We start from the raw sequence: 27,986 nt of genomic DNA, 5'->3' as shown, positions 1-27,986 counted from the left end.
GGAATTAGCATAAAGAAAAACAAGACTATATGTGATAGCATATTTCAAGACTCTTGAACAAGTTAATAATAATAAATATTTTTCTCCACCTAAAAAGATGATTTCACAGAAAGTTCATCATTTTATGTGAATGACCCAACAACCTGATATTACAGGGCCAGAATACCATGACCCCTTGGATAGAGGCATTTATTTCCAAGCAGAATGCCTGCTTCCAACATCAGTGATGACAGTCTCCCAGGCACACTCATCCTGACGGGCATCCCAGGGCTGGAGTGGGCCCACGTCTGGATCGCCATCCCCTTCTGCGCCATGTATCTGGTAGCGCTGGCTGGGAATGCTGCCCTCATCCTGGTCATTGTGACAGACAGTGCTCTTCATGCACCCATGTACCTCTTCCTGTGCCTTCTCTCACTCACCGACCTGGCTCTCAGCTCTGTCACTGTGCCCAAGATGCTGTCCACTTTATGGCTGCATGCTGGAGAGATTTCCTTTGGTGGATGCCTGGCCCAGATGTTTTGTGTCCATTCTATCTATGCTCTGGAGTCCTCAGTTCTTCTAGCCATGGCCTTTGATCGCTATGTGGCAATCTGCAACCCACTGAGATACACAACCATTCTCAACCATACCGTCATAGGCATGATTAGCCTTGTTGGGCTATTCCGTAGTGTGGCCATTGTGACCCCATTCATCTTCTTGTTGAGGCGACTGCCTTACTGTGGTCACCATGTCATGGCCCACACATACTGTGAGCACATGGGCATTGCTCGCCTGGCCTGTGCCAACATCACTGTCAATATTGTCTATGGGCTGACTGTGGCCCTGCTGGCCATGGGTCTGGATGCCATCCTCATTGCCATTTCCTACGGCTTTATCCTCCATGCTGTCTTCCGCCTTCCATCTCAAGATGCCAGGCACAAGGCTCTGAGTACCTGTGGCTCCCACCTGGGGGTCATCCTGGTCTTCTACATTCCTGCCTTCTTCTCCTTCCTCACCCACCGTTTTGGCCAGCACCGAGTCCCCAAGAATGTGCACATTTTTCTGGCCAACCTGTACGTGCTGGTGCCTCCTGTGCTCAACCCGATCATCTATGGGGCTAGGACCAAGGAGATTCGGAGCCGACTTCTGAGGCTGCTTCACTTGGGAAAAATTTCAACATGAAATTTGAGTACAGGCTAGGGATAAGGAAAGTAAATGGGTTCTGAGCTTTCTAGGTACATTTACATGGATGGAGGCCTCTAATGTGACATAAGCGTGTTTTTAGGAGAGGAAGTAGTGGAAGCAAAGGGAAGGTCAGAAGAATTGGAAACACAAAAAATCACATTGAACACACCACATTCTTGAGGCTCTTTGGGCAATGCTGAATAACTCAGAGAGATGATAATATTTTTACTCTTGGGGAAATTTTACAATTAGGAATAAGCACACCTTGGAGATATCTCAGTAGCTACGATAGTGCCCGTGCAGAATGCTCCTGATTTTTTTTCTTTTCCTGCAAATATTTCCATGACTTACTAAAGATCAAGTTAATTCCTTTTCTTAAATGAGTCTGTGTTTCATAGTGGAAATATTCTTCTGTGAGTCCAAGTTTAAAAAAATGATCATTTTTGGCAAATTCGTCTGATTTCAATGTTTTGGATAGTGATGAAGAGCAAAAAGTCTAAGGTCAGAGTTTCTGGGTGTGAGTCCTGGTTCCTCTGCTTACTGTTTTTGTGGTCTTGAGCCTGATGCTAAATCTCTCTATGCCTTGGTTTGTCCAACTGTCAAATGAGTAAATGTTAATATCTAACTGTTAATGCTGTGGTGAGGAATAAGTAAGTTAATGAATGCAGAAAACTTAAGACAGTGCCTGACATGTAAAATGGTCAACCAATAAATATGAGAACGTTATGTACACTCTGAACTTTATTAGTCAACTTATAACTTATTTAGGATGGTTTTATATTATATCATTTTATAGGATTATTATGATACCTATATCAAATAACAACTCTAAAATATTTAGACAGGTCTTGGGATATGAATAGTGCCTGTTAAAACTGTATTTTCTCCCATTCCTCCTCTGGTCTTCTGTTTTGAAATCCCTTTCCTTTTAGCCATAAAATTATCCCTCATTAAGAATTCAGAGAGGCCTTCTCAAAATCCAAGTGCCTTTTTTAATAGCCCTCCTTTGCCCTAGTAACCTCAGTTCTAAAATACACAAATAAGTCACCGGTTGCTCCTTCCCATAATTCAAAACATGGTTACTATCAGCATCTTTCATTAAGAGCCTATGATTCAGAGAAGCTAAAAGTGCCAAGATTATGCATCTATATGGACAGTATCTCATACCTTCTTCAGTATGAGATACATGTGAGGATGCCCAGCGGCACAAACACATAGTAGCGAAAGTGAAGACCTATTATCCTCTGAGGCAGTAAATGGTAAAGAGACCCAGTGATGTAATGATCTCAGGAACAGAGAACAATATATACAAAGGAGCGGAAGGTGGGAATGTGGAGGGGAAGTGCTGTTCTGTTCCTGAAATGCTCCTTTGTGGGCCATATGCCTGCTCCCCTAAGATGCTGGCTTCATCTGATCAAAAGGTCTACCTCACAAGGTAACGCTCACCATCACGCTAATTACCTGCCGTGAACCTCACATTTTTCCTAGAAGAAAGAGAGAGTCAGTAACCCAGGAAGTTACTATCAAAGGCAGGGCCAGGATTCAGGACTTTGGACTCCCATAGTAATGTTGAAAATGCATCCATCTGGGGGCTAGACTTACAGTACCACAGAGCTACAGGAGACTGAGGTATTGGTAAGTAAATTTAAGTTCAGAAGTGGACAAATGTGTCCGACATAGTTTGCAGGCTAGCATTCCCTCGTCTCCCCCAACAAATTCATCAACAATTCTCCCCTTTCATGTCTGAGGTCTCAAGGAAGCTTCGAGGAGAAAGCTTACAGGGGTAGAGTGGAAAATAGAAGAGAAGGGGGGTGCAGGATCACCCAGCTGCTAACACCTTGGTACCGGGGCCGGTCTAGCTACAGCCTGTACTCTGGACGGATACCCTATGGATACACCACTGGGCGTGTCTTCCCCAGGGCTTCCCATTACTGACTGAAGTCCAAACTTCACACACGATAGATAATAGACAGATGGAGGATTCTACAGCCCTGGCAGCAAGCTCCACTCCTTAAAGTTCTGTTTTTGGCCCTTTTATCATCCTGAAGCTAAAATGTAATAGTTCCCTAGATGGGGAAGGGGATTTGTAGAAGTCCATAGGCTTCTATAAAACTGGAGGTAGCAGGGTCCAGTCCACAGGAAGACTATTAACATTATTGTCAAGATTTCCCACCTCACTCAGGTGTTGACCATGGGACTCCACATGATAAAAGAGGAGGCATGCTTCCAGAGGCTCGGGATACTGCCTTGCCCATCACTCACACTTCACCCCAGACTCTCACTCTTCCCTGGGACCAAATGTGCATCCCTGATCTCAGAAATTCAGACTAACATCCTGGTGCCACAGGAAAGTGAAGAATAGAGTGAAGTGTATCAGGACCGTTGGTGGGTCATGTGGTCCCAAAGGTATTTTATCCACAGTCCCTGATGGCCACAACCTTCAGGTCTCTAGGTTCATGGGGTGTCACAAAACAATGAAGTCACAGTGTGTAGCTCAGAGATGTCCCTCCTCTCTAGCCCCCAGGAAGCACGAGATTCAGCTGTTTTTCAGCCCAGGGTCAGTTGACCCCTGGAGCTGGCTCTAAATCTATAGTCGCTGTTTTCCCCAAAGTAATGCTTCTAATATGCTTCCTACCTCTCTTTCATCAGCTGTTATCCTGCTGCATGGCTACATATGACCCCTGGTCTTCTGGTCATGCTTCATGTGCCTACACTATGAATCTCCTCACTGACAGATGACAGTTTACAAAGAGAATGAGTGGATTAGGAAAGTATTGGTGACTTTCACTAAGACACAAGGACCCCAGAATTGAGAGTAGGAATGGGGCCCAGGGAAGGATGCTGAGCTCTTTCTGACCATGCCAGCCAGAGGTTCCTCTGTGACACCCAGGGGTAGGCTGGAAAGCTAAGGAAAGTACAAATGGACTAAGATATTAAGGAACCACGAACATGGAAGTAAGAGCCACAGCAAAGGACATGGTCAAATTCCCTGAATGGTGAATGGAGAATCAATCAGTGTAGCATACTCACAGGAATCACCACTCAAAAACAAAAAAAGGATAAGAAAATAGAGTAAATAAAGCAGCTATATGGGTCTGCATATAAGACTCCATACAAAAAAAATAATGGGAAGAGGAGAAATGACTCACTGCGGTAAGTGTCTGATTGCAGAGGATGGGGAAACGTGGGCATTGAAAGAGGAGTTTCAAGAAATTCAGAGACAAAAGGAGAGAGAAGTTCAGTGTCTGATAAGGCAGCAGAGTCAAGTATTTTATGACATAAAGGGAAGAAACCTGCCTGGGGTGGGGGTGGGGGGGCAGGGTGTTCACCTCCTAAAGCAGGATTCTGGCACAGGCAGGCAGGAAAGAGCCAGAGCTGAGAGGGAGGTTGAACAGGTTTTCTGTAATACGGAGACACTGGACCCGAAGATGAAAAGAGAGAGGGGCTTCCCGCGGTGGAGTGGGGGGGGGGGGGGGGGGGGGAGGGGGCAGAGCCAGGATTCATTCAGAGTCACTCTGGCGTTGGACCAGAGGTGGCTTGTGACGATAATGGTAATGTTGATAGGGAACCAGGTTGCTGGAAACACTCAGGATTTCCCCACCTCACGTTCAAATTTAGAAAAAGCTCTGAGATTAAGGGTATGAGAGTAGGTGCAGCCCAGACCCAAGACCTGATAGCATGATCAATCTCTCCCCCAAACAATATTTTCTTTGCCTACATACCCCCAAATTGACACCACACATGAGATCCAAGCAATGTTTTTAATGTAGAACAGGCTTGGGCAGTGAGGGAGGGGAGTTGTTTAAGTGTGCACACGATCTAAGTAGGAAGGATTCAAAATAGGCTACTTCCTCTCCCCTCCCTTCCCCCTTCCCTTCCCTCCCTCTCCATGAGGTGGTGCGCTGGGGGCGTCAGCTGGAGGCACCTGGGCTTCCGGTACCCCCAGCATCCTGTCAATGGCAGTATGACTATCTCCGCCTGTGGCCATAAGGGCCTGTAGATTGGCATCCCGATTAGTAAAACCCATGGCCCTCTGATGTTCCAGTTCTCGCTGGTAGAGGCCTTCAGTGAGGGGGGATGAGGGTAGTGAGGATTGAGTGGACTGGAAGCAGGCATTGTCCAGTGCGTGGAGAAGCTGAAGAACAGCCAAGGTGGGTTGTATGGAGTCTGCTCTCTGGCCCTGCCCTCCAGCCCTAGCTTCAGGGCACTGTCTAGTCCCGTGTGGCCTACCCTGGCCCCATAAGTAAGGTCCCAGCCCAGCCACCTCCTTGGACAGTATCTGCAGGCCCTTTTCTATCTGTATCAATGCCTGCAGTGCTCGTGGATTGGTCAGGAGGGAAAGCAGTGGCATGTGATGTCTCAGGGGGCTTCCAGTTGCCAACTGGTGGAGAAGAGCTGGATTCTGCTGCAGGACATGCAAGGTTCTATGCAAGGCAGAGGGTGAGGGTCTAAGCTGACCGGTTAAAGTGGTTTTCCCTGTGGGCTGCTGACCATCCTGAAAGAGAAGATCCTGGCCCAAACTTACATCTGGCATACCAGTCCCGTTTCCTGAATTGGCCTGATTTGAGGCCACGCTCCTGGCCTGGGTAACCTCTTCTGCACTGACCTTTTGTGCAAATGGCCTGGCAGGTGCTGAGGCTGTGGGGATGTTGGTAGTAGTGTCAGTACTGCTGTGAGCATTGACCTCCTCTTTATAAAGCTCTGAACTTGGGTTGTGGCCTTTGGAGGCAAGTAATGGGGCCAGAGTGAAGAGCATGAGCTGCTGGATATCAGAGCAGACTGGATGCATAGCATTGTCACCACCTGGCACTGCCTTCAAGGCCTCTAGCCCCCACTTGTCTGCCTGCAGGAGCTGCTGTTGCCGGGCTGGGTTCTGCAAGGTTTCCAGAGCCTTAAGAGCTGGCTCAGATTTCTGTACTGGCCTTGAGGATTCAGGAGCATGGCTGGAATTGGCTGCTTTCTCATTTGCCAGGCCTTGGACCATAGGGTCTTCCGAGAAGACCATTAAGAGTTGAGCCATCTGGCCAAGAAAGTCAGCCAGATCAGGGGACCTCCGGGCCAGCCGGCCCAGCCTGGCCAGCATCCCAGCACTGTCCGAGGTGGACGGTCCAGAGCGATGCACACAGTGGCCGGTGGGGCCTAGCAGAGTTCCGGGACCAGGCAGAGTTCCTTTCAGATGGGTCCTCACCACCAAGTGGACCATAGTGCCATCAAGGATGCCACGCTGGCTCAGTATGTCTTGATCCCGGAGGATCTTTCCAGTGAAAATGAGCACCAACTGGTCAGTGTTATAGTGAAGGCGTTTAGAGATCTGTTTCTTAAAGTGGTGGACACTGTTATTTTCTGCCAGCATAAATTCCTGGCAGTCCTGTGGGGTCTTGACAGACACTCTGATGATGCGTGGTGACGGCTCCCTACGAGATACCAGCTGGCTGTCCCCTGCTTCTTCCCTAGCCCGGGCCATATGTCCTCAAGCGTGAAATGCAGGGCCACCTGCGGACATGTAGAAGCCCAGACGCAGCACTAAGCACACCTGGATGCAGGGACCATAGGTGTTCAGGGACGTCCACTCACCCACGAACTCCGGACACCACCTCCTAATGCAGCCCTGCAGCCACCTGGCTCCCATAGGGTGTCAGCAGCCCTTCGCTGCTTCGCCAGGGCCAGCCTCAGGGAATATGATGTCAGTGATGAGGTCACAGTTGAGAAGTAGACCAGAATGGGGGAAGGGCAGAGGTCTCTTCTCCCTGTGTGAGGTTGGCTCTGTTTACAATTTGACTTAAATAGCAATAGAAAAAAATTAAATGTTTCTGTCTAGAAACATGTTTTGCACCAGCCTATTTCACTGTTGAAAATCATACCTCTTGAGTTTTTGGTAAACGAATGTAACTGAGCAGAAAAGGCGCTGGCTTAAGAATCTGGCTCAGGAAGTGCTGATTCTAGTCACCTGTCATTCACTAAATTACTGTACTGGGACCATGGCCCAGTCAAGGCCATAAGTTCCCTTGTTTCTAAATGAACAGAGTGAAGATAAGTATAACCAGTCCATTTGGCCTCATCCGAGGCTTGTAGGAAGCTTGTATCTGTGAGGCCTACCACGCTGAGTGACTTATTGACGTGGTTCTAAGAAAAACAGCATCATGTTCCCCAAGAACTTGTGAACTCAGTTGTTCTTAGAGAGATCAAGTCGGATCTCAACTCTTGAGGATCAGAGCTGAGACAAAAGAAATTATGAGAAAGTAATTCTACTCTAGGTCTTGATGACTTAATAATGATTAGATTTAAGATACATTTGAAAAGGAAATTGTCACTTGGGAGGGGACATATTTCAGCTGAAAAAGCAGAAAATGGTGACTCTCTAAGGCACTGTTTTGACCACTCCAGGCAGGTGAGACCCCAGGTAAAGTCGGTCAGATCTCTGAGGTGATTGTATTTTAACTGTGAAGATGTCAGGCTGTCAGTCTTTTGCCATTATATACTTGACCCTTTTTCTGATTCCGTAATTTCCAAGGACTATAAATTTAGAACTTGGCTGTCTACAAGACCACCTTCAGAAGGTTCTGCTAGACGTGGGGAACATGAGCATCTAGATCCCTCTACAACTAAATTGTTTATGGGACATTGATATATGCTCTTAAACTTGGGATAATTGAAAATTTTTAATGTTTATTTATTTTTGAGAGAGAGAGAGAGAGAGTGAGTGGGACTGAGTGGGAGAGGGGCAGAGAGAGTGATGGGGAGAGGGAATCCCAAACTGTCAGTGTGGAGCCCAACATGGGGCTTGAAACCACAAACCACAAGATCATGACCTGAGCCGAAGTCGGATGCTTAAACGACTGAAGCCACCCAGGGGCCCCAAACGTGGACTAGTTTGAATCAGCATCTCCTGTATTAAACTAATAGCAGGACTCTGATAAGTTGTAATTTCTGAGTTTAAAAGAGCTCTTCAGTCTTGGGGAACTTCATACAGTGAGCCTCATGGCTGGCTGGTAGCAAGCAGTCTAGTGGGCCTTTCCTAGGAATGCCCAGACCTCAGAACAACTTCTATCGTATGAATATTATTAGCAAACAATTCCTTGTGGGAATTTTGTTTGAGTTTCACCCAGCAGAATTGGATAGTCAAATTAACTTTCCTCGCTTTTCATTAACTAATAAATTAATCTGTAACAGGAATTAAAGAACATTCCAGGTCACAGTTCTCCAGAATTGCCTTCGCATATCTCATGTTTCCAGGTATTTTTCCTCCCATGTAGCCTGTGAGGTGAACCATTGCCTTGTCTCCTCTCTCACAGGTTCTCTTGTCAGGTGGGTGCTCGGGAAGGAGACATCTCAGATCCTGACAATAGAACCTGTAAGAGAGGAGACAAGGGGACCATTCATACACTTGTGTCTCAATGAGGATGCCTTTCCCACATTGTCCACTGAGTTATTTAGCACAGGAATCTCACTTCATCCTTCCTGAGAATCTGACACCATTTGAATATTTTACAGTGTACCTATATTCATTTTATCATTAGAAAATAAAACAATCAACTTGCTATTTTATTTAATCAATTAAAACTTACTACCTAGGGGGAAAATGGGGAACATGGGCTCTCTAGAGTAAAGTAGCCCTCGTTTAAATCCCACTCCTACTACTTTATAACCATCAATAAGTCATTTATCCTTTTTGGAAGCCAGAGTTTTATCGTCTATAAATGGGTAGTTTTTCACAGATTTGTTTCAGAGATTCAAGAAGATAATGCATACAAAGTGCCATCCAAAGTAACTGGCACAGAGAAGACACTTGTCAAATTGAGTATGACTTCAATACCACAATCACTGCCAAGCTTTGGCACATCCTGCGGTCAGGTCTGTAACTAGACTGGGAGACAAGGAGAATAGGTATGTCTGTTAGAGTTGACCAAGTGCCCAGAGGCATAGTCAGCTGCAGATGATGGAGACAACTCCAAATGGACTAGTGAGGGAAGTGTGGTCTCCTCTTAGGAGTCCAACCAGTTCAATAAAGCACTGACTTTATGCACCTGCCTTAAAGTTTATTATATTAAGATCTAATTTCCAGAAAACATATTACATTCCCATATTCTTCACAGAGATTGGTTAAGGTTTTCCCATCTCAATAATAGTTTTATTAGACATCAAACTCTATGAAAAGCTTATTATTAAATGCAGTTTCAGTGTTTTTGTCAGCAGTTTGCTCCAGAAAAAACTAATGAGAGTTTAACTTTTTTTTTAACCAAAAATTGTCACCTGGGAGAAGATGGCTCCTGGGTGGCCATGCTAACTGGACATGGACTGCTGTAAGGACTCCCCTTAAATGAAAAATGCCTAATTCTGACCTGCTAGTGAGCTATTTTCCTTTCTATACTCCACTGAGTCGGTTTGAGCCAAGTGTGATTTATGATAATCTTATAAATTTAACTAAACCCCAGAAGGGATTACTCCCCTGGTGGGAGTAGCAAACATTACCACCGTATCACCTTTGCAATAAAATCCAAAGCCTTTGTCTAGCTACAAAGCCTTCCTTGGTTGGACTCCTGCTTATCACCTTGACTTTCTGATGGTGATTTCTCCTTCCTTATGAAACCTGGCCACACTGGCCTCCCTCTTACGTCTGAAACAGGCCAAGTGCCTCCCCATACTTAAAGCCATCGCGATTGCCGTTCCCTAAACCTTTAATGCTTGTCCACCTAATCTTTACAGGTTCATCCTTCTTACCTTTCAAATCATCTCTTCACAAAACCCTTTCCAACCATTCTGTATCTTATCAGTCTATTTTAATTATCTGCACAGAATTTATTATGTCATATTTCTTCTTTACTATTCATTTTATGTTTCCATTCCCCTTCACTAGAATATAAGCTCCATGAGAACAAGGACTTTATCTTATTTGCTACTGTAGCCCCATTGCCAGCAGGCCCTTAATAAAATACAGGTAGGAAGGAAGAAAGGAAAGGTGGAAGGGAAAGAGGAAGGGAAGGAGGCAGAAAGAGAAATTGAATTAAGGACACAATGATTTATCATCATGGAAGTTTGTGACGTTTTGCTCACCTAAATAAAATCCAACAACAGAATGAATGCGGAGCAAACATATACAAGAATCCTTTGTTGTTGTGATAAATGGAATCATATAAAACAGTGAATGAATTCTTGACTCTCTCTCCGCAAACCTGTTTCTCCCATAGTCTTCCTTATCCCGGCTAGTTTGACAAACAAGACAGCTAATATCAGAACAGAATCTCAAGTAACTGCTCCCCCTGGCCTCTTCTCCCTTTTCAAAAGATCATCATTCATTTAGTTGTTCAGGCCCGAAACACAGGAATCACCCCTGAGTCCTTTCTTTTCACATTTAATTTATCAGCAAGTATTAGGGCCTTTTTCTTTGACATAAATCCTGACTCTGATCACCTCGACACTTCCAACAATGCCACAGCCTCCTAGCTGGTTTCCCTACTTCCTCTCTTGGCCCATTTGAGTCACTACTTCCCACAGTAGCAAATATAGGTCAATTGACCTCACCTCTGTCTGTTTTTAAAATGTTTATTTTTGAGAGAGTGAGAGAGAGACAGAGTGCAAGCGGGGGAAGGGCAGAGAGAGAGGGAGACACAGAATCCGGAGCAGGCTGCAGGCTCTGAGCTGTCAGCACACAGCCCGATGCAGGGCTTGAACTCACGGTCTGTGAGATCATGACTTAAGCCAAAGTCTGACACTTAACTGACTGAGCCACCCAGTTCCCCTTATTTATTTTTGAGAAAGAGAGAGCATGAGTGGGGGAGGAGGAGAGAGAGGGGGATAGAGGATCCTAAGTAGGCTCTATGCTGACAGCAGAGAGCCTGATGTGGGACTTGAACTCACAAATCGTGAAATCATGACCTGAGCCAAAGTCAGACACTTAACCGACTGAGGCACCCAGGCGCCCCAAACCTCACCTCTTTATGCAAAACTACCAAAGCTTTTCCTATTCTACTTGGATTAATCTAAATGCCTTACCAAGTCTAAAATGCTCTGACAATTTGGCCCCGGGCTGACCGCCTGACTCATCTCCTGAGCACCCTGCCCTGGTCACAGTGGCTTTCTTGTATTCCTGGAACATACCCAGCTCATGCCTGGTTTTTAACTGACATCCCATTTGTGTGGGAACTCTTGCTCCTAACTTTCACTTGCTCACTCACATTATTGATCATATCTCTGATTAAATGCTGTCTTTGGTGATGTTCTTGGTGATTACAAGCTCAAAAAGTCCACCTGTCAATCTCGGTCTCCTTGTTCTGTATTTCTTAGCCTCTTCTTTTGCTTGAAATTACATTACACAGTTAGTCGATGTCTGCCTCCTCTCTGTTGGCTCCATGAAGGCAGGGCTTTGTGATCTAGAACACCTAACATCTCCAGCACCCAGCACAGAACCTGACAGAGATAGAGTGTTCAATTAGTGTTAGCTGAATAAATGAATCTCTAATTCCTCCTTTTCTTTAATCTTGCACGTCCAGTCTTATCAGCACATCAAAAGGGTTTTTTTCAATTCCATTTCCAAAATTCTTCAGTTGTCCACTTCTTGCTATATGCCCTTGTAGAGAACCTTAATCTAAGGGCAACACCATCCCTCACCTGGATGATGGCAGGATCTTCCCTCTTGACTTGGTTTCCACCCCTGCTACCTTCTCATTCATGCTCCACAGAGAGGACAATGAAATCCACACTCCATGTGGGGTGACAAAGCCCTGTGCCATCCTGCTCACTGTCTCTCCCACCTCACTTTGAAGTGCTCTCCCTCCTTTCCTCAGCACTCCAGACACACTGGCTTTCATTCCTTTTTCTTCAAACGTGTTGAATTCTATTTTTTTTAATGTGTTGAACTTGGGGGGGTGGGGGAGAGACAGAGAGAGAGAGAGAGAGAGAGAGAGAGAGAGAGAGAATGAATGGGGTAGGGACAGAGAGAGAGGTAGAGAGAGAGTCCGAAGCAGGTTCTGCACTGTCAGCTCAGGACCCCACATGGGGCTCACAAACCCTGAGATCCTTACTTAAGTGGAAATCAAGAGACGCTTAACTGACTGAGCCACCCAGGTGCCCTGAACTCTAATTTAACTCAGGGAGCTCCTTTACACTTTCCCCTCTGCCTGGAACACTCTTCCCCCAGCTCTTTGAATGTCTGACTTCCTCTTACCCTTCAAGTCTCTACATAAATACTCCCTCCAGAGAGATACACTCACACCACTCTTCTAAAAATATATTTCTCCTCTCTCTAAATGCAATATATGCATGCATTACATGCAATAGAATAGAGACTAAGAGTGTGGCCTCTGGGGGCATCTGGGTGGCTCAGTGGGTTGAGAATCTGACTTCATTTTCAGCTCAGGTCATGATCTCACAGTTCCGTGGTTCACTGGTTCTGGGGTTCGAGCCCCACATTGGGTTTTGTTCTAACAGTGTGGAGCCTGCTTTGGATACTCTGTCCCCCTCTCACTGCCCCCCCCTTCCCAAAAATGAATAAACATTTATTTTTTTTTTAAGTTTTTTTTCAACGTTTATTTATTTTTGGGACAGGGAGAGACAGAGCATGAACGGGAGAGGGTCAGAGAGAGAGGGAGACAGAGAATCGGAAACAGGCTCCAGGCTCTGAGCCATCAGCCCAGAGCCTGACGCGGGGCTCGAACTCACGGACCGCAAGATGGTGACCGGGCTGAAGTCGGACGCTTAACCGACTGCGCCACCCAGGCGCCCCAGAAAAATGAATAAACATTTAAAAAAAAGTGTGACCTCTACAAACGCTGTTTCAAATCCCAGCTCCTACTCCACTACTTACTAGCTGTGCAACCTTGGATTAGACTCTTAACATTTCTATGTCTTTATTTATCTGTAAAATTGGCTAATGATAATACCTACATTTTGGGGTTGTTGTAAGAATTAAATGTTAATATGCATAACGCTTATGGAACAATGCCTAGTTCTCAGTGAGTGTTCTGTTAGCTATTCTATTTCTTGTTTGTTTGAAGTGTCTTATCTCCACTATATTGTAAGCTTTTTAGGGCAAAAACTTTATCAGTCTTGTTCACCATTGAATTCCTAGCACCAAACACAGTTTCTGGCATTAATAAGCCTTCAGGAAATATTGGTTAAAGTATGAGTTGCAAAAGCTACTTGGCAACTCGGAAAAAATCTTCGTGATATATTATCAAGTTAAAAAGACAGGTTATAAAACTTTATGTATAATAGAATCACAGTTTTGTAAAATATATGGAAGGACAAACATCATGGTAACAGCATCTCTGGTTTTTATATTCTTACTTTGCTTATGTGTATTATCTGATATATACAGTTAACCCTTGAACAATGCCGAGGTTAGGGGCACTGATCCCATGCAATAAAAAATCTTCTGCATATAACTTTTGATTCCCTAAAAACTGAACTTGATTCCCCAAAAACTTAACTACTACTAGCCTTCTGTTGACCAGAAGCCTTACTGATAATATAAACGGTAGATTAATACATATTTTGTGTATGAATTATATACTGTACTCTTACAATAAAGTAAGCTAAAGAAAAGAAAGTGTTATTAAGAAAATCAGAAGAGAAAACAGTATTGTATGTATATTTATTGGAAAATCTGTCTGTAAGTGGTTGGTCACGTAGGGCTGGGGCAGGGGAGGGAGCCATGGGCCTGGCCCGGAGACGGCAGTGTTCTGCAGTGGCCCCTGGGGTGACCGTGGACAGCAACAACAGCCTGGAGCTGTGCCACCCGCCTCTGGCCATCCGCACCTGCCGCTGCAAGTGAGTGCGCTGGCCTTTCTGCGGGGGGAGGGGGGATAGGGGACACGGGGTGCAGGACTCCCTGCACAGTGCCATCCCTGCCCTCTGGGCGTCTTCCTCCACTTCAGCCCAGCCTCATGCCCGTGAGGCACCTTGGACACATGGGGTGACCCGCAGCCCAGCCTGGTCCTGGCCTTTGGGGGCCACCCAAGGTACTCAGAGGGCAGCCGTTATGACTTCTGTGCCAGTTGCCTTGTACTGGGTCTCAAAGAGACTGGGGCAGGCAGTTGTAAATAAATGGCTCGTGGCTTTTGCTCTCAACTCGTAACAAAACTTTAAATTCCACATAGAAGTAGACCCTCATGGTTTGTACCCGTGTTGTTCAAGGATCAACTGTACTTCTATGTTGTTTTTAAACTGAGAAAACAAGTTAAATTACATTTTAGAAAAGAGGCTTAACAGAACCGTAGAGGCTTTATAACTGTTTTTCAAGGACGCATATAGTTGTTTGCATGGGAATCAGCAAAAAATCTGTGTAAAATAAGGATTCATAATGTAACCAGTGGCAGCAGTTTCATCAGAATAATATCCATCCTGGAAATATAATGGAAAAAATTTCACTCAAAATAATCAGAAAAATATAACAGTTAAATAAACCCAAATGTGTGGGACTTACATAAAGAAACTGTAGTTCTTTTGTTACTGTTGTTGAAGTATAATCGACACACAATATCCTCTTAGTTTCTGGTGCACATTACAGTGCTTTGGTATTTTTATACATTATGTCACGAAATGCTAATACAATATGACTAACCACATTCCCTATGCTGTATATTACATTCTCATGATTTATTTATTCTATGGCTGGAGGTTTCTATACCCCTTAATCCCGTTCATCCATTTTGTCTGCTCCCAACCGCTCCTCCTCGGTTAACCAGCACTTAGAGAAAACTACCCTTCTTTGTAGAGAAACAAAGGAAACTTGAATGGACACATTCCCTATTCTAAAAGGAAAGAGCGCTATTGTAAAACTCTCGATTCCCTCTAATTCATAATGTAGAGGAAAGCCAATCAAGATCTCATTTGGCCTTTTCTGAAATTTGACATCTACTCTAAGTGTATGAAGAAAAAGAGACAAAATTAGACAATGGTATTTTGCAAAGGAATAAGGAGTGAAGCATTGAAAATTTTGTTATCAAATATTTTAAACTTAAGGGGCACCAGGGTGGCTCAGTTGGTTAAGTGTCCGACTTTGGCTCAAGTCATGATCTCATGGGCCGTGAGTTCAAGCCCTGTGTCAGCCTCTGTGCTGACAGCTCAGAGCCTGGACCCTGCTTTGGATTCTGTGTCTCCCTCTCTCTCTGCCCCTCCCCGGTTCATACTCTGTCTCTCTCTCAACAATAACCACTAAAAATTTTTTTAAAAATATTTCAAAGTTAAAACAATTTAAGAAGAGTGGCACTAGTAGATTGTTTTAAAAACACCATAAATACACATGTATAAGCATATAAGATACGGCAAAGGAAATATTCAGTCCAGTGTAGTTATTTGCAGGGAGGCAAAAATTCCAATTAAATACCACAAAACCCTGCCTTTTGCAATTTTGGGGGGTAGGGATTAAAGCATGAATTAACTTGACTGAGTACAGTGGACTCTGGAATAGACTAATTTCAAATCCTGCCTCGGCTACGCGGGAGCTGCCCAACTTTAAGCAATGTACTTTCCCCTCTCCCTAAGTCTCAGTTTTTCTCCTCTGAAAGATGCGGATAGTAACACCACCTGCATTAAAGGACTATTGTGTGGATTCAGATAGGAAGAGCTCAGAACAGGGCTGGCATTTGGAAAGCCTCAATAAACATTAACTTTTAAAATTAAGTAGTGAAACCCTAAAATATCTAGAAAAAAATGTGTGCGTATATTTATGACAGAGGTATTAGGGGAGTATCTAAAGGAAAAAAAAGAATAGGTGCATAAAAACACTTTCTGTTGTTTGAAGAACACCTTCCTTTTAAATTGCTGTCCACCTACCTGGCTGGCTATTTGTGAAGCATTACAGGCTTCAATGCTGTTTTTTTTTTTTTGTTTTGGGGGGGTTTTGGGGTGTTTGTTCTTTTTTATTTCTAGCATATCACTTGGTCTTGGACTTTTACTAACAGAGGAATCAGAGCAGGGAGAAAATGGGACATCTCAGGAGGGCTGCCCCTTCAGTAACATCAGCCTGATGGGATTCCCTCTTCCCAAACTCCAACGGCTGCCATTTTCCCAAGCCCCATCCCGTGGTACCCTCTTTTGATCCCTGTATGCCTCATTTCCCTAACCTCTTTCTCATTTTCTTGCTCATTTCCTCACTCATCACTCTCACTCATTTATTCAATGTTTTTGATTGCTTTCCATGTGCCAGACCGTACATTAGGTGGAGTTCTAGGTGGCGGCTGACAAGGACCTTCCCTGCCCCAGGAACCCCTTTCCTCCTGGACACCACCATGGAGCTGGACATGTGTCCATGAGTTCAGTCTCTGATGAGGCTACAGCAAATACTCCAAACACCCAATCCACTGTCCAGGGTTCTCCTAAGATATGGCCAGGAAACAGTCTATTAAATGAATACTCTCCTCCTTAGCCAGAACTTTTAGACCCAGACTGTCATCCCCTATCTGCCCTGAGACCTACTCCAAATGAGCTCTCGTGCCTCCTTTGGCCCAATGAAAGACAAATGAAAGGCATATATCTTTCCCAGAGGCTTTTTGTCTTACCTACCTAGCCTTCTGGGGATTCCACTTAGAGATTGCCTTGTATACCTTTCCAGGTCAGAGGCAGTCCACAGCACCCACCTTGTTAGTTACAGGGGACAGACAGGCAAAGACTGTCCCCTGCCTGCCTAGTACCCTGCCTAGTAGTTCCTTTGATCAGGACAACTCCTGCCCAACTGAGGGGGAGGGAAGAGGAGGTAGAAAGGAGGCTTGAAGCCTCCTGCTTCACCTAGAGACTGAACCCAAAACCAGGGGGAGGAAGTTGCAAAGTTCATTTCACCGCTGACACCTGCTGGCCGCTAAAAGGTAAGACAGGTTGGTTAGTACAGCATCCTGGGTCCCAGGCAGAGGTTCTGTTTCTCCAAGTTCCTAAAGAACCCCCAATGCCAGGTCTCTGATGTTTAAGTACATACCACGGCCACTTTTACCATAGTGGTCCCCTCTGTTAAAGACCCGTTTCCCTGTCTTGACAAGAAGGTCACATTAATGTTTGTGTTTACACCTTCATTCTGTGATGAAACTTTAGCAGACTGTTCTGCGTGTATGTGTGAGCACATGTACACAAATGTGGCCATGTAGTGATGGATTTAAGTGTGAACACGCACTGTATGTTGGTGCATTTCTCCAGAATGTTCACTCATGTGGGGGAGGTATGGTTTGCTTGTTTGATTCATGAACTGTATCACTCTTCCCCTGGAAGGACACGGGTAACGGGCAGCATTTCTGAGTGCAAACAAGAATTTAGTGTGAGATGCCAAGGGCACCTCCTGTGTGTTGTGCACAGCTCGCCTCAGTACCTTTGTCCACAATGGCTCTGTTGCTGGAATGCTCTCCCTTTTCCCATCACATTTTGGCCTACTTCATTCTTACCACTTTTAAGATGTCAGCTTAGAGCACATACACATGGAGCCTTGCCTGTCTCCCTATACAAGATCAAACCTGTTTGCTGTTTAACAGCTTCTGGTCCTTGCAGCACCTATCATAGTTTGTACTATATATAATAAGTATTCTTCAACTACAGTTTAAACACTCCATGCCACCAGACGATAACCTCGTGAAAGAGGATCTTGACTCTCACGTTGAATTTCAAACCTTGAGCAGAATGCTGAGCACCGGGTGAGTCCTCCATTTCTGAGCTGCAAGAAAGACAACATCCGGGGTGCCCACCAGGGACAGTACTTTGTGATCTTGGTGGGATCAGGGAATCTTGGAACTTAGCCTGAAATCCTGGGGCTCCCTATCTACTCAGGAATCAGCATCAAATCCAGAAAGTGAGAGCCACCTGTGGGATGCTCTTCAGGGGTGATAGAAATAAGAAACTGTGCCCACTTCCTGGTCAGGCTGGTGGCAGGAATGCTCTAAAGAACAAAGTACATGGTGGCAGCTTCTACAGGACACAAAGTCTGGGGGACTTCTGGAAGGACACCAGGAAAGCTGAAGGCCTCAGCTCACGCTCCTTTGTTCTCTATGCCTCTGAATCTTTGAACTTCAAACTTTTGATCTTCCCCTCCAAGCCCCGCTCCCCACCCATGCAGAGACAGCTCCTATTACTACCTTTCGTCCCATATCCCCCCCTTTACCCATAACCCACAAAGAATCAGACTCAGGCAACTGCAGACACTGGAGATTGGATGTAATTGCATCTCCAGATAGGCATAAGCAGAGTGCAGACTGGGGCCCCAAGATTGTACAGTGGCGGGCGTGGTTGGGTCACTCATAGCACCCCCACCCTGCTTCTGGCTCCAAATCTTCCTCATTGACTCTGGAACAACATTGTCTCCACAGTAAAGGGCATCATAGTGGATTTGGTTCATACTGCAGCTGCATTCAAGATCGGGGGAGTTAGGGTAGTGGCATATGGGGAAAGGGCACAGAGGAAAAGACATGGTCTGAACAACCAGGTCTCCTATGCCTGCCTCAGCTTCTCCACAGCAGCATCCACATCACCCCCAGTGGCTATGAGGGCCTGGAGATTAGCTTCGGGATTCAGGAAACCCATTGCTCGCAGCTGCTCTAGCTGCACCCGGAAATGAATCTCGGGCTGCATCTGCTGGGGATTGGCACCACTTAGAGCCTGCCACATCTGGAGGAAAGGGGTGGAATGAGGGCCCAGCTCCACAGAGCCCTGTGCTGGGGGTACCTCAGGAGCTGGAGCTAGAGGGGGATCCTCAGGCATAAGGGCACCCCCTCTAGGCTCTGTACCGCCTACCATACTTCCCAGCCCTGTTAGGCAAGGCATGAACCACAGTAGGAGGTGAGGTGCTTCAGTGGCCAGGATCTGCAGACCCTGCTCAATCTGTAGGAGCGCGTGCATGGCACGAGGGTTGGCCATGGCTGCCTGAAGGTGCAGCAGCAGGGGCAGCTGCCGGCGCATCTCGTCCTGCAGCTGTGGGACCTGGTTCACGCTGGTGGGCCTCAGAGATCTTGGATAAGCTACCGGTGGCAGCCGGGCATGCTCGGGGATCCCAGGGGTAGCTGGCATAGGGGAAGCTGATGAAGGGACGAATGGGGCCCTATTGGCAGAATGCCCCAGCCCTAAGACAAGATCAGGCATGTTGGTGCCATGGCCAGTGGAGCCATTCCCTGTGCCACCTTGACCTCTATCTTGTCCAGTACTGCTCTCTGGGGGATATCTCAGGAACAATGGGCAAGAGGACTTTCCCTTGATGGCTCCTGATTCCTTAGGGAGAGGCTGGCCTGACTCACGTTCCTGGGAGGAAGATGAAGTTGGGAGGATTCGGTTTCCTGGTGGTGGTGGTTCTTGGCTCGGACTGAGAGTGGATGTAGTCCCTTGCAGATAGGTTCCCAAGGACTGGGGGGTCTCATGTAATTGCTGAAGATAGTCATAGAGCCTTATATTACCTAGAATGGTGGGAACCCTATTTCTAGTCTCGGATACATCCTGGTCCCCAGGATGCCTGCCTCGCCTGCCAACAGAGCCCCCATATGTGGAAGCCCATGGGTTGGGGAGAGGGTCACAATTCTCTGTCCTCGAAGGTTGGCTGCTGCTGCTGGTGGCATTCGCAGTAGTGGCAGTGGCAAAGGGATTGCCACCAAACTGCTCCTGTACAGCATTAAGCATCGGGTCCATAATATCCGTGTACATAGTACGAAGCACATTGTAGCCACCAGGGATGCTTTCCAGGTTACTGAGTGCCCGGTCCTGGCTACGCATCATCTCTTGCATCATGGCTGGGTTGCGGAGAAACTCCAATGCCTGCCGCATGATTTCGGGGTTGTTGAGAATATGCCCGATCTCAGGGTTGTGCTGGATCAGCTGCTGCATATGGGGGTTATCGAGAACCAGCTGGCGCATCAGGCCTGTGTTGGACAGCAGACCTTGGATGAAAGGGTCATCAATGATCTGAGCCACAAACTCAGGCACAGAGACATGCTGCCACATCAGTGAGCTTGGCTGGTCGGGGAAACTACCGGAGGTCAGGCCTAGCCCGTTGAGGCCTGTGAGAACACCTAAGCTAAAGGCGGGTGGCCCATCTGCTGGGTACATGGAGCTTGGTTGAGGGAATGATCTAGGGCTGGAGGCTGGGGCAGGGACTGAAGCAGCTGCGCACTCAGTGCCCATGGTGCGGCGTTGCATCTTGATGACCAGGTGGACAGTGAGGCCATCTCGTACTCCACACTGTGCCAGTGAGTCAGGGTCCTTGAGGATTTTGCCAGCAAAGATTAGGACCAGCTGATCAGGGTGGGCCTTAAAGCGTTGAGATATCTCTTCCTTCAGCTGCTGGATGGTGCAAGTATCTGTAACTGAGAAATCCTCCTTGTCTTTGGGTGTCTTCACCGTCACCTTGATGAGATGGTGGTCCGGGATCAGCGCTGGGTTGCCCTGTGGCAGGGCCTCTCCGCTTTTGGCCATGGTAGGCAGCAGGAGGCCCAGGTCTGTGGGGACACAGGTGGGGGGTGGGGATGGGGTACCAACATCATCCTTTCAAGCAGTGGTGAAAGTAGGAAAGGTGAGCAGGAAGAGGGCTTGCAGTCTCAGGGTAAAAGCACAGGAAGGTCTGCATGGAAGGGTCAATGAGGTCCTCAGGATGGGATGGTTATGGAGGATTATGGGTCTGAGAGGTGTTGGGGTTGGGAGAGGAGACCAAATGCCCTGAGAAAGAGGTCTATTGATGAGTGAAAGGCAAAGTCAGGAAGAAAGGTTTGGGTCGGGGCATACATACCACTCAGCTGTGGCCCCGTCCTTCCTCTTATACAGGGCTCCAAACCGCCCTCATCTTGCTAACAGCCACCCCTGAAGCCTTCTGGGCCGGAACCCACTCCATCAGGAGACCTCTGTGACCTCAGCACTGACATCACAGCCTCACACAATGGATTCTGGAGACCTCTCCAAGGTGCTCTGTATCCCCAGGAACTCCAAACCACCCCCTCCACCTTTACCTCTTCTATTTCCTTTCTCTTGATTGGCTTCTTCATAGGGAGGGGCCTGGGCTGACCCTTCCATCTCAGGCCAAGAATCCTACTTCCACACAACCTGTAGGTAGTGTGTGGAGCCTCAGCTCTGGATTAGGCAATTAGGAAAGGCTTAGCCCCCTATGTCACTGTTAAGACCAAATTCAGCTGCACCCTGAATTGGTCTTCTTGGCATTTGATGTTTCTGTATTCTCTTTGATTCATAAGCCATTAATTTTTTATATATTTTCAGAATGTTGACTTTCTGATGGGCAGGATCTAGAGCATGAGAGAGGGTCCAAAAATGACATGAAGTTTTTATTTTACTTCTAAAAAGATTATTGTTATTCCCCAGAATAACTGAAAGAATGAATTGGGTATTTACCAAGATGTAAAAAAAAAAAAAAAAAAAAAAAAGACCAGGGAATAAAGTTGTTAAACAGAAAATCCGGAGTTCATTGTCACATACATTCAAGATGTCTTATACCCAAATGGACATGAAGGGAGAGAGTTCGTTATTGGGAGTCCACAGTTATCCAGCACTGACTATTTAGAACCATAAGATTAGTGAGTATAGGAACAAGATAGAAGTAAAAAGACCAAGGCATGGGCACTACATATTTTCAAATATGGAATATTAGATGTGTTCTACAAAAGAAATTGAGAAGAAATAAAGCATCAAGTCAGAAAAAGGAGAGAAGGAGAGAAAGCAAATGAAGAAGAGTTTCAAAACGGAGAGAGTGACAGTGTCAGATGATGCCAGTAGGTCAGGAAGATAAAGGAAGAGAACTGACCTCTGGATTTGACCAAAAAAAAGGGGGGACCATGATGAGCCCAGTTTAGAAGAGTGGAGGGGGCACTGACTGGAGGGGGTTTCAAAGCAAGTGGGTTGGAAAGGAAATGGATTAAATAAGAGTATTACAGGTAAGAGAATGGGTATGATGGCTGTGTGGACATGTGGGGATAAAGACATTTTTGCTTTGCTTTTTCTTAAACTGAGAATGTTACAGCATGCTTTTATTCTGGTGGATATAACACAATGAGGGAAAAATGACACAGAAGGAAGAGAAGATGATTGAAAAAGCCAGCTGTTGAGTAAATGGATTGGAGAGGTTGGGATCAGTGCCCAAGGGAAGAGCTTGCTTTGGGTCCACAGACAATTTATGCATTACAACAGGATGGAGCAGAGAACATGCAGGCTGTCAGTGGAGAGCCATATCTCAGTCATGGTGAAAAGGTGGGGATCATTTAGAGAAAAGGTTGTAGATACAGTAGGGTTTGCTGTTGCTAAATTATGAGTTCTAAATGGTAGGGTGGAAAAGTGTGGGGAATCGATGACCGGTGGAAAATTGGGTCAGCTGAGGGATTTTCAGAGCATAGTGGGACAAGAATCAGAAAGACGACTCAAACAGCTTGGGTTTTTCATGTAACCTGAGGCAAACAGGGTATAAAGCTTAATCAGACTAATTGATTGGATGACGGCATCTTAATGGGAAAGTAGAAAATCCATTTTGGTGGTCATGTCTTTCTTGAGACCGATCTTTTTCCTAGTTTGAAGGGGAAGAGTGGGATTCTGGTAGATCCACAGGAGTACTTGGAGTTTTGTGGGCTCTCCTTCACTCTCGCTGATGGCAGAGACAGGGCTGGAGGAAGGTGGTCTGTGAGGAGCACACGGAATTCTGTGGTGACCCTTTGCAGACCACAATATGAATACATGTCACCATCTCCACTGCTCCAGACACTACCATCTCCCACCTGCTCCACTGCAAGGGAGCTGCACCAGCGCTCCCACTTCTACTTGGACCTCTACCATGGTCTTTCTGCGCTCGGCAGCCGGAGAATCCACTGAAACACCTCCATCATTTGGTCAAAATCCAGCAGTGATTTTCCGCTGCGTTCATAGTAAAATCCAGAGTCCTTACCAGATCTACAAGGCTCTTCCTGATTTCTCTGATGTCCTGTTTTCCCTCCCACTGTTTTATTCACTCCACTCTAGCTACATCATCTCCTTGTTATTCTTCAAACACATCAAGAATATTCCCACCTCACATTTTTATCCTAAGTCATCCTCTCTGTCTGGAACATACTTCTCCCAAGGGAGTGTGTGTTCATTTCTCCCAATCCCTTCTGGTTTCTTCTCTACTCTTGCCCTTCCAGAGAGGCCTTCCTGGATTGCCCTCTATGTAGAAGACCTTATCCTGCTTTATTTTTCTTCATAGCACTTATTCAAAAGTTAGGTAAAGTACTGTCTTATCCCACAGAAGTAAACCCCATAAATAAAGGAACTTTATTTGGCCACTGCTATTTCTTCAATACCTAAAACAACATTTAACTTATTAAATGATTGAATAATTGCCACAAGTGTTTACATGCCAATTGGCTAGGATGCTCTTGGTGAGGCCAGGAGAGGGGGAGATAGGACCTTGGCTAACTACAGAGAACTCAAGTTATGAACATTAGATATGCTGAAGGACATGATATTCTTGGAAGGTACCATGTCTCCTTGAGGCTGTGTTTTGGTGATGGCAATATACAGTGAGGGTAAGCAGCTGTACCTCTCTAAGTTAAAGAGACAATGGTAACAGTCCAGAAAAGTCCTATGATTGTGACAATTAGTAAGAAATTCCTGGGAGGATAAATACTTACCAAGACCTGGATGAAATGTGGACTTATCCTACTCTGACCCACCAGGCCATTCTTCTCCCACCTTCAGACTTGAACAATTTGACTTGAAAACTTGAGGAAGTCTTTATGACTGAATATCTGTGTCTATCTATAGTATTTTTCCCTTTTTGTTATGACTGTCTTCCTCTACACGTGGGTCAGTGTAGTGTTTTTAGGTATTTGTGTGTTGCTGCACATGCCCATGGCTGTCTGTGCAGTGTGTTGAATGTGTGTGCCTTTATATGTAAATCTTTGGCCATGTGACCTTGTGTATGTGTGCACACCTGTCTGGGGCTACATATACACGTTCTTGGGTATGAGAGTATGGTATGATATCTGTGCTTTATATGCATGGTGTGTGTGTGTGTGTGTGTGTGTGTGCTCATGTCTGCATCATGAGACAGGGATATCACACACAGACGGTGGCTTTTCTTGCAAGAGAAACAAAGCCAAACCTCAGATGGGGGCATGTGGGAGTAGCCATTTTACTGACAGATCTTTTACCCATGGCCAATGCTTCCTGGCTGCAAGCATTGGAAGAGGTGGAAGGGGCAGATGATGTAGTCAAATGGGTCAGCAGGCAGGTAACAAGAAGCACAGAAGTAGGCATGGTGGCTAGAATCCCTGGGATCTCTTGAGCTTGCGAATAGCAGCACCGGTGTCCCCCTCAGTAGCGATGAGTGCCTGCAGACTGGCATGGTGGTTCCCAAATCCCATGGCCTGGAGAGATTCCATTTGCTGGCTGAAACGAATCTCAGGGGCTTGTGGAAGGTGGGAAGAGTCTCCAGCTAAGGATTGTAGCCTCTGCCGGGCTGCTCCGGATTTGTGGCAGCACTCAGGACCTTTGGGTTCAGCCATATCTGGCACATCCCAGGCCCAGGGCACTGTGTCAGGGTAGCTGCAGCTGGGTGAAGGAAGCCAACCCAGGCCCCATAGATAGGGTGCAACCCAGGGTAGAAGAACAGGAGCCTCTGTGGCCAACAGCTGCAGATCCTGCTCCATATGCAATATTGCTTGTGATGCTTTAGGGTTGGCTAGGGCCAGAAGCATGTCGGAAAGCTGTGTCTGCTGCAGGAATGTGGGCAGCTACTGCCTACACTGTTCACTCAGCTGGGGCATACTTATGAACAACATCATCTGGGCTGCCAAGTAGGGGTTATTCAAAAGCAACTGCACCATGCTTCCTGTGATCTGGGAGCTGCTCTGCTCATCCGACAGCTGGGGATCATCCTTTAATTTCTGGTCAGAGCTATCTCGAGAGGTGGTGGCATCTTTGTCCTCTGCCTGGGGCTGCTGGGTAAGCTCTATGCTAGGTAAGGCTGGTACACCAGCCGGCTGCTGAATGGCCCAGTTATGACTCTGGTCTTTGGTGGAGATAATGGTAGTACTGGCACTGGAAGTATGGTTCACCTTGTCAGGGGCAACATTGGCTGAGGTGATGGAGGATAAACCACAGGAACTAGTATAGATGACTCGGGTTGTAGGGAGCTGTGGGAGCTGGTCCCTCCGTTCCTGGGGTTGTAGTGGAGACAGGGGTGAGGACTGAACTGGTTCTAAAACATGTCCTTCCAGGAGAGCTGTGAAAGGGTTGCCCCCAAAGGGATCTTGCAAGCTGTTGAGCATGTGGTCATTGCAATCAGCATAACTCCGGCCCAGGGGATTGTCCCCACCTGGCATTGTCTCCAAGCCCGGGTATGACTGTGGGTTTAGTGGATGCTCAAGATTCTGTTCAGGTTGCTGGATCTGCATTATCTCCTGAATCATGGCAAGGTTTCTGGCCAGCTCCAGAGTCTGCCATAGGATCTCAGAATTGTCAAGGAGGTTGGAGACTTCTGGGTTCTGCTGCATCAGCTGTTGCACGTCTGGGTGTTCTGAGATGAACTGTCTCATGGGGGCCATGTTGGACAGGAGCTGCTGGATGCTAGGATTCTGTAGCATCTGTGCTATGCAATCTGGATTACCCACTTCCAGATCCTGGGTATGCACTTTGGGTGCATCAGGCTCCACAGGGAGGGCCGATTCCACTGGGGTGTGACTCACACTGGCAAGTTGGTGTACCCCACTGCTGTTTCCTTTGGTGTTTCTGTCCCGGTGGCAGGGATCTTTGGTCAGCAGGTTCTGGGAGGAATGGGCTAGGGATCTGGACCTATGTTTGGACTTGATGACCAAATGAATGGTGTGGCTGTCTCGGATGCCCCTCTGTCTCAGTGTGTCATGGTCTTTAAGAAGGCGACCCATGAAAACCAGCACTAGTTGGTCCATTTGGCACTCAAAGTGAGCAGATAGCTTCTCCTTGAACTGCCTCACAGAGGTGTTGTCCGCTATCATAAAGTCCTCCCCCTTGCCTGCTGTCTTCACTATCACTCGGGTGACACTAGGAGAGATGTACTTGTCTGTAGGCAAACCTGAAGGACGCCCACTCTGGGCCATCTTGGGTGTCTGAGAGATGACATGCGGCATGGACCTTAGTGGGAGGACAGATGGTGAGGAGGTGGAAGCTGGGGCAGAAGGGGTGAGGGCAGACAAATGTTTCCACTGGCCTTCGTCTCAGGTGTCGTGTTCTCAGGCCAAAGGCTGGTTTCCTTGATGCCCAAAAAGGGATGAGTGATGAGGCTGGGGCCAGGTATTTTACGATGTTATACCCCCCACCCCAGGTCTCCAGATGTGGCCCAGCTGAGGCCTGTGGTGGCTACTGATTCATACTTAGTACAAGGTGGGCTAAGTAAAGATGACTCCACCCAGGGATGCCCCACCCTTTTGCCCCACCCACAGATACCACAACCTCTCAAAAAAAAGGGATATTGTGATGTCAACTCTAGTCTCACAGCCTTTCCAAGGACTAGCTGGGGCAATAAGACATATTTGTGTGGGGGTGGGAGACACCGGGTCTCCATAATAAAATTAAAAAGGTCATTTTCCAGAAAACAGGGGACAAAGTTCTTAGGATGGAACTATTAAAAAAAGGAGGGGGAGAGACCAGATTGCTTATGTGGGATATGTTTCTCTGTGGTCCTGTGTGGGGGTCCCTGTTGGGATGATAGGCTTGTTATAATGGAAAGTTGAGTTTGTTGAAGCCATAGATAAAACTACATACCTGTAAGAATGGAATCTTTCCTGTAGGAAAGATCTTCTCACTTTTGTTAGTGATCTTGAAAAAGTGAGGCCTTACAAAGAAAAATGGAGCAAGAACAAAGTTCACAAGGGGTAGAGGAGGTCATGTTTTTCTCTGCCTCTAGGCTTAGGGATTCTGCACTTAATTGAGAGTGCTCCCAGGTGGGGAAAGATTTCTTCTATTCTAGAAGCAGGAGCGGGGCTCATTGGGGAGGTTTTCTGAGGGCCATTTAAAATTAAAGGTGAGTTAGCCCTTCCTTGCAAAGTATTTTTTATTCATCTCTCACTTGGTCTTTTCTATGGTCTTTTCTATGTCATTATAGCAGAACTTTTAAAAAGATTTGTTTCAATGTCTTAGCCCAATCTTTGGTGCCCACCTTTGTGTCAAAGCATTAGGGGGAGAGATGCCTGTAAATCAAGAGGTGATGGGGGTGGTGATTCATAGTGAAATTCCTAACAGGGCAACTAGAACAGATTCTCAGTTCCATGCAGCTGTAGGGGATGGTGCTTGATCTTTATTTGGGTAGCACATGAATTTTCTAATAGATATGTTAAAATATACATTTATGTCTATGTAGATGGAATATTGTATACATGTCTGATTGGATGTATATTTGCGAATGTATATACATATGGGGAAGTATAAGCATGAGACTGGGTGTATAAAGTATTCTGGTATCCTTCATGTGACTGTGAAGACTTTGGGGTCTGAAATCTTGAACATTCCATCCCATTGCATGGAAAAGAAGTGAACCATGCAGATAGATAAGTAATAGGTGGAGTGTCTGATGCTCAGCCATTAGTTGCTCACTTCCTAGAATGGAACTCAAGCCTAAACCCCTCTCCTAGTTGCACTCAGAGTGAGTTTGATTCAGGACAGTGAAACATTGATTGTCACACCAACATGCTGCACTTTTCTCCCCAGCTACCCTGCAAGAGGTTGAGGATAAGAAAGGGGGCCTCTTTTGTAGCAACATGGATGGAACTGGAGAGTGTTATTCTTAGTGGAATAAGTCATATAGAGAAAGACAGATACCATATGTTTTCGCTCTTATGTGGATCCTGAGAAACTTAACAGAAGACCATGGGAGAGGGGAAGGGGGAAAAAGTTACAGAGAGGGAAAGAGGTAAACTATAAGA

General features: G+C 46.3%; 4 protein-coding genes and 1 long non-coding RNA gene across 5 annotated transcripts; 1 reads left to right on the top strand and 4 right to left on the bottom strand.

Annotated features, from left to right (window-relative positions):
* The first annotated feature begins 204 nt into the window (after positions 1 to 204).
* LOC112865691 (olfactory receptor 52D1) lies at positions 205 to 1,420 on the top strand. The gene has a single exon (XM_086679420.1). The coding sequence runs from the start codon at positions 205 to 207 to the stop codon at positions 1,159 to 1,161; it is 957 nt and encodes a 318-aa protein (XP_086535546.1). The 3' UTR covers positions 1,162 to 1,420.
* A 3,493-nt stretch (positions 1,421 to 4,913) lies between these two features.
* Positions 4,914 to 6,825, bottom strand: LOC112865690 (ubiquilin-1-like). The gene is made up of 2 exons (XM_086678149.1): positions 6,739 to 6,825; positions 4,914 to 6,657 (listed from the first exon to the last, which is right to left on the bottom strand). Exon 2 carries the CDS (start codon positions 6,626 to 6,628, stop codon positions 5,009 to 5,011), a length of 1,620 nt encoding a protein of 539 aa, XP_086534275.1. The 5' UTR covers positions 6,629 to 6,657; positions 6,739 to 6,825; the 3' UTR covers positions 4,914 to 5,008.
* Positions 6,826 to 14,363: 7,538 nt separating this feature from the next.
* On the bottom strand, positions 14,364 to 20,931 carry LOC147576707 (uncharacterized). Its single transcript, XR_015241057.1, has 3 exons — positions 20,843 to 20,931; positions 17,737 to 17,794; positions 14,364 to 14,502 (listed from the first exon to the last, which is right to left on the bottom strand). It is a non-coding gene; the product is annotated as an uncharacterized LOC147576707 (long non-coding RNA).
* Positions 18,275 to 20,929, bottom strand: UBQLN3 (ubiquilin 3). Its single transcript, XM_025928668.2, has 2 exons — positions 20,850 to 20,929; positions 18,275 to 20,576 (listed from the first exon to the last, which is right to left on the bottom strand). The coding sequence occupies exon 2, from the start codon at positions 20,530 to 20,532 to the stop codon at positions 18,565 to 18,567; it is 1,968 nt and encodes a 655-aa protein (XP_025784453.1). The 5' UTR covers positions 20,533 to 20,576; positions 20,850 to 20,929; the 3' UTR covers positions 18,275 to 18,564.
* Positions 20,932 to 24,204: 3,273 nt separating the features above from the next.
* UBQLNL (ubiquilin like) lies at positions 24,205 to 26,442 on the bottom strand. Its single transcript, XM_025929161.2, is given in 1 exon segment — positions 24,205 to 26,442. A coding segment is annotated over 1 exon segment (1,845 nt). The 5' UTR covers positions 26,196 to 26,442; the 3' UTR covers positions 24,205 to 24,350.
* Between the last annotated feature and the right edge of the window lie 1,544 nt (positions 26,443 to 27,986).

This window comes from Puma concolor, chromosome D1 (genome assembly GCF_028749965.1).
Source record: "Puma concolor isolate L17-30 chromosome D1, mPumCon1.1.hap2, whole genome shotgun sequence".
NCBI classification, from domain to species: domain Eukaryota; kingdom Metazoa; phylum Chordata; class Mammalia; order Carnivora; family Felidae; genus Puma; species Puma concolor.
This window is presented reverse-complemented; position numbering and strand designations above follow the sequence as displayed.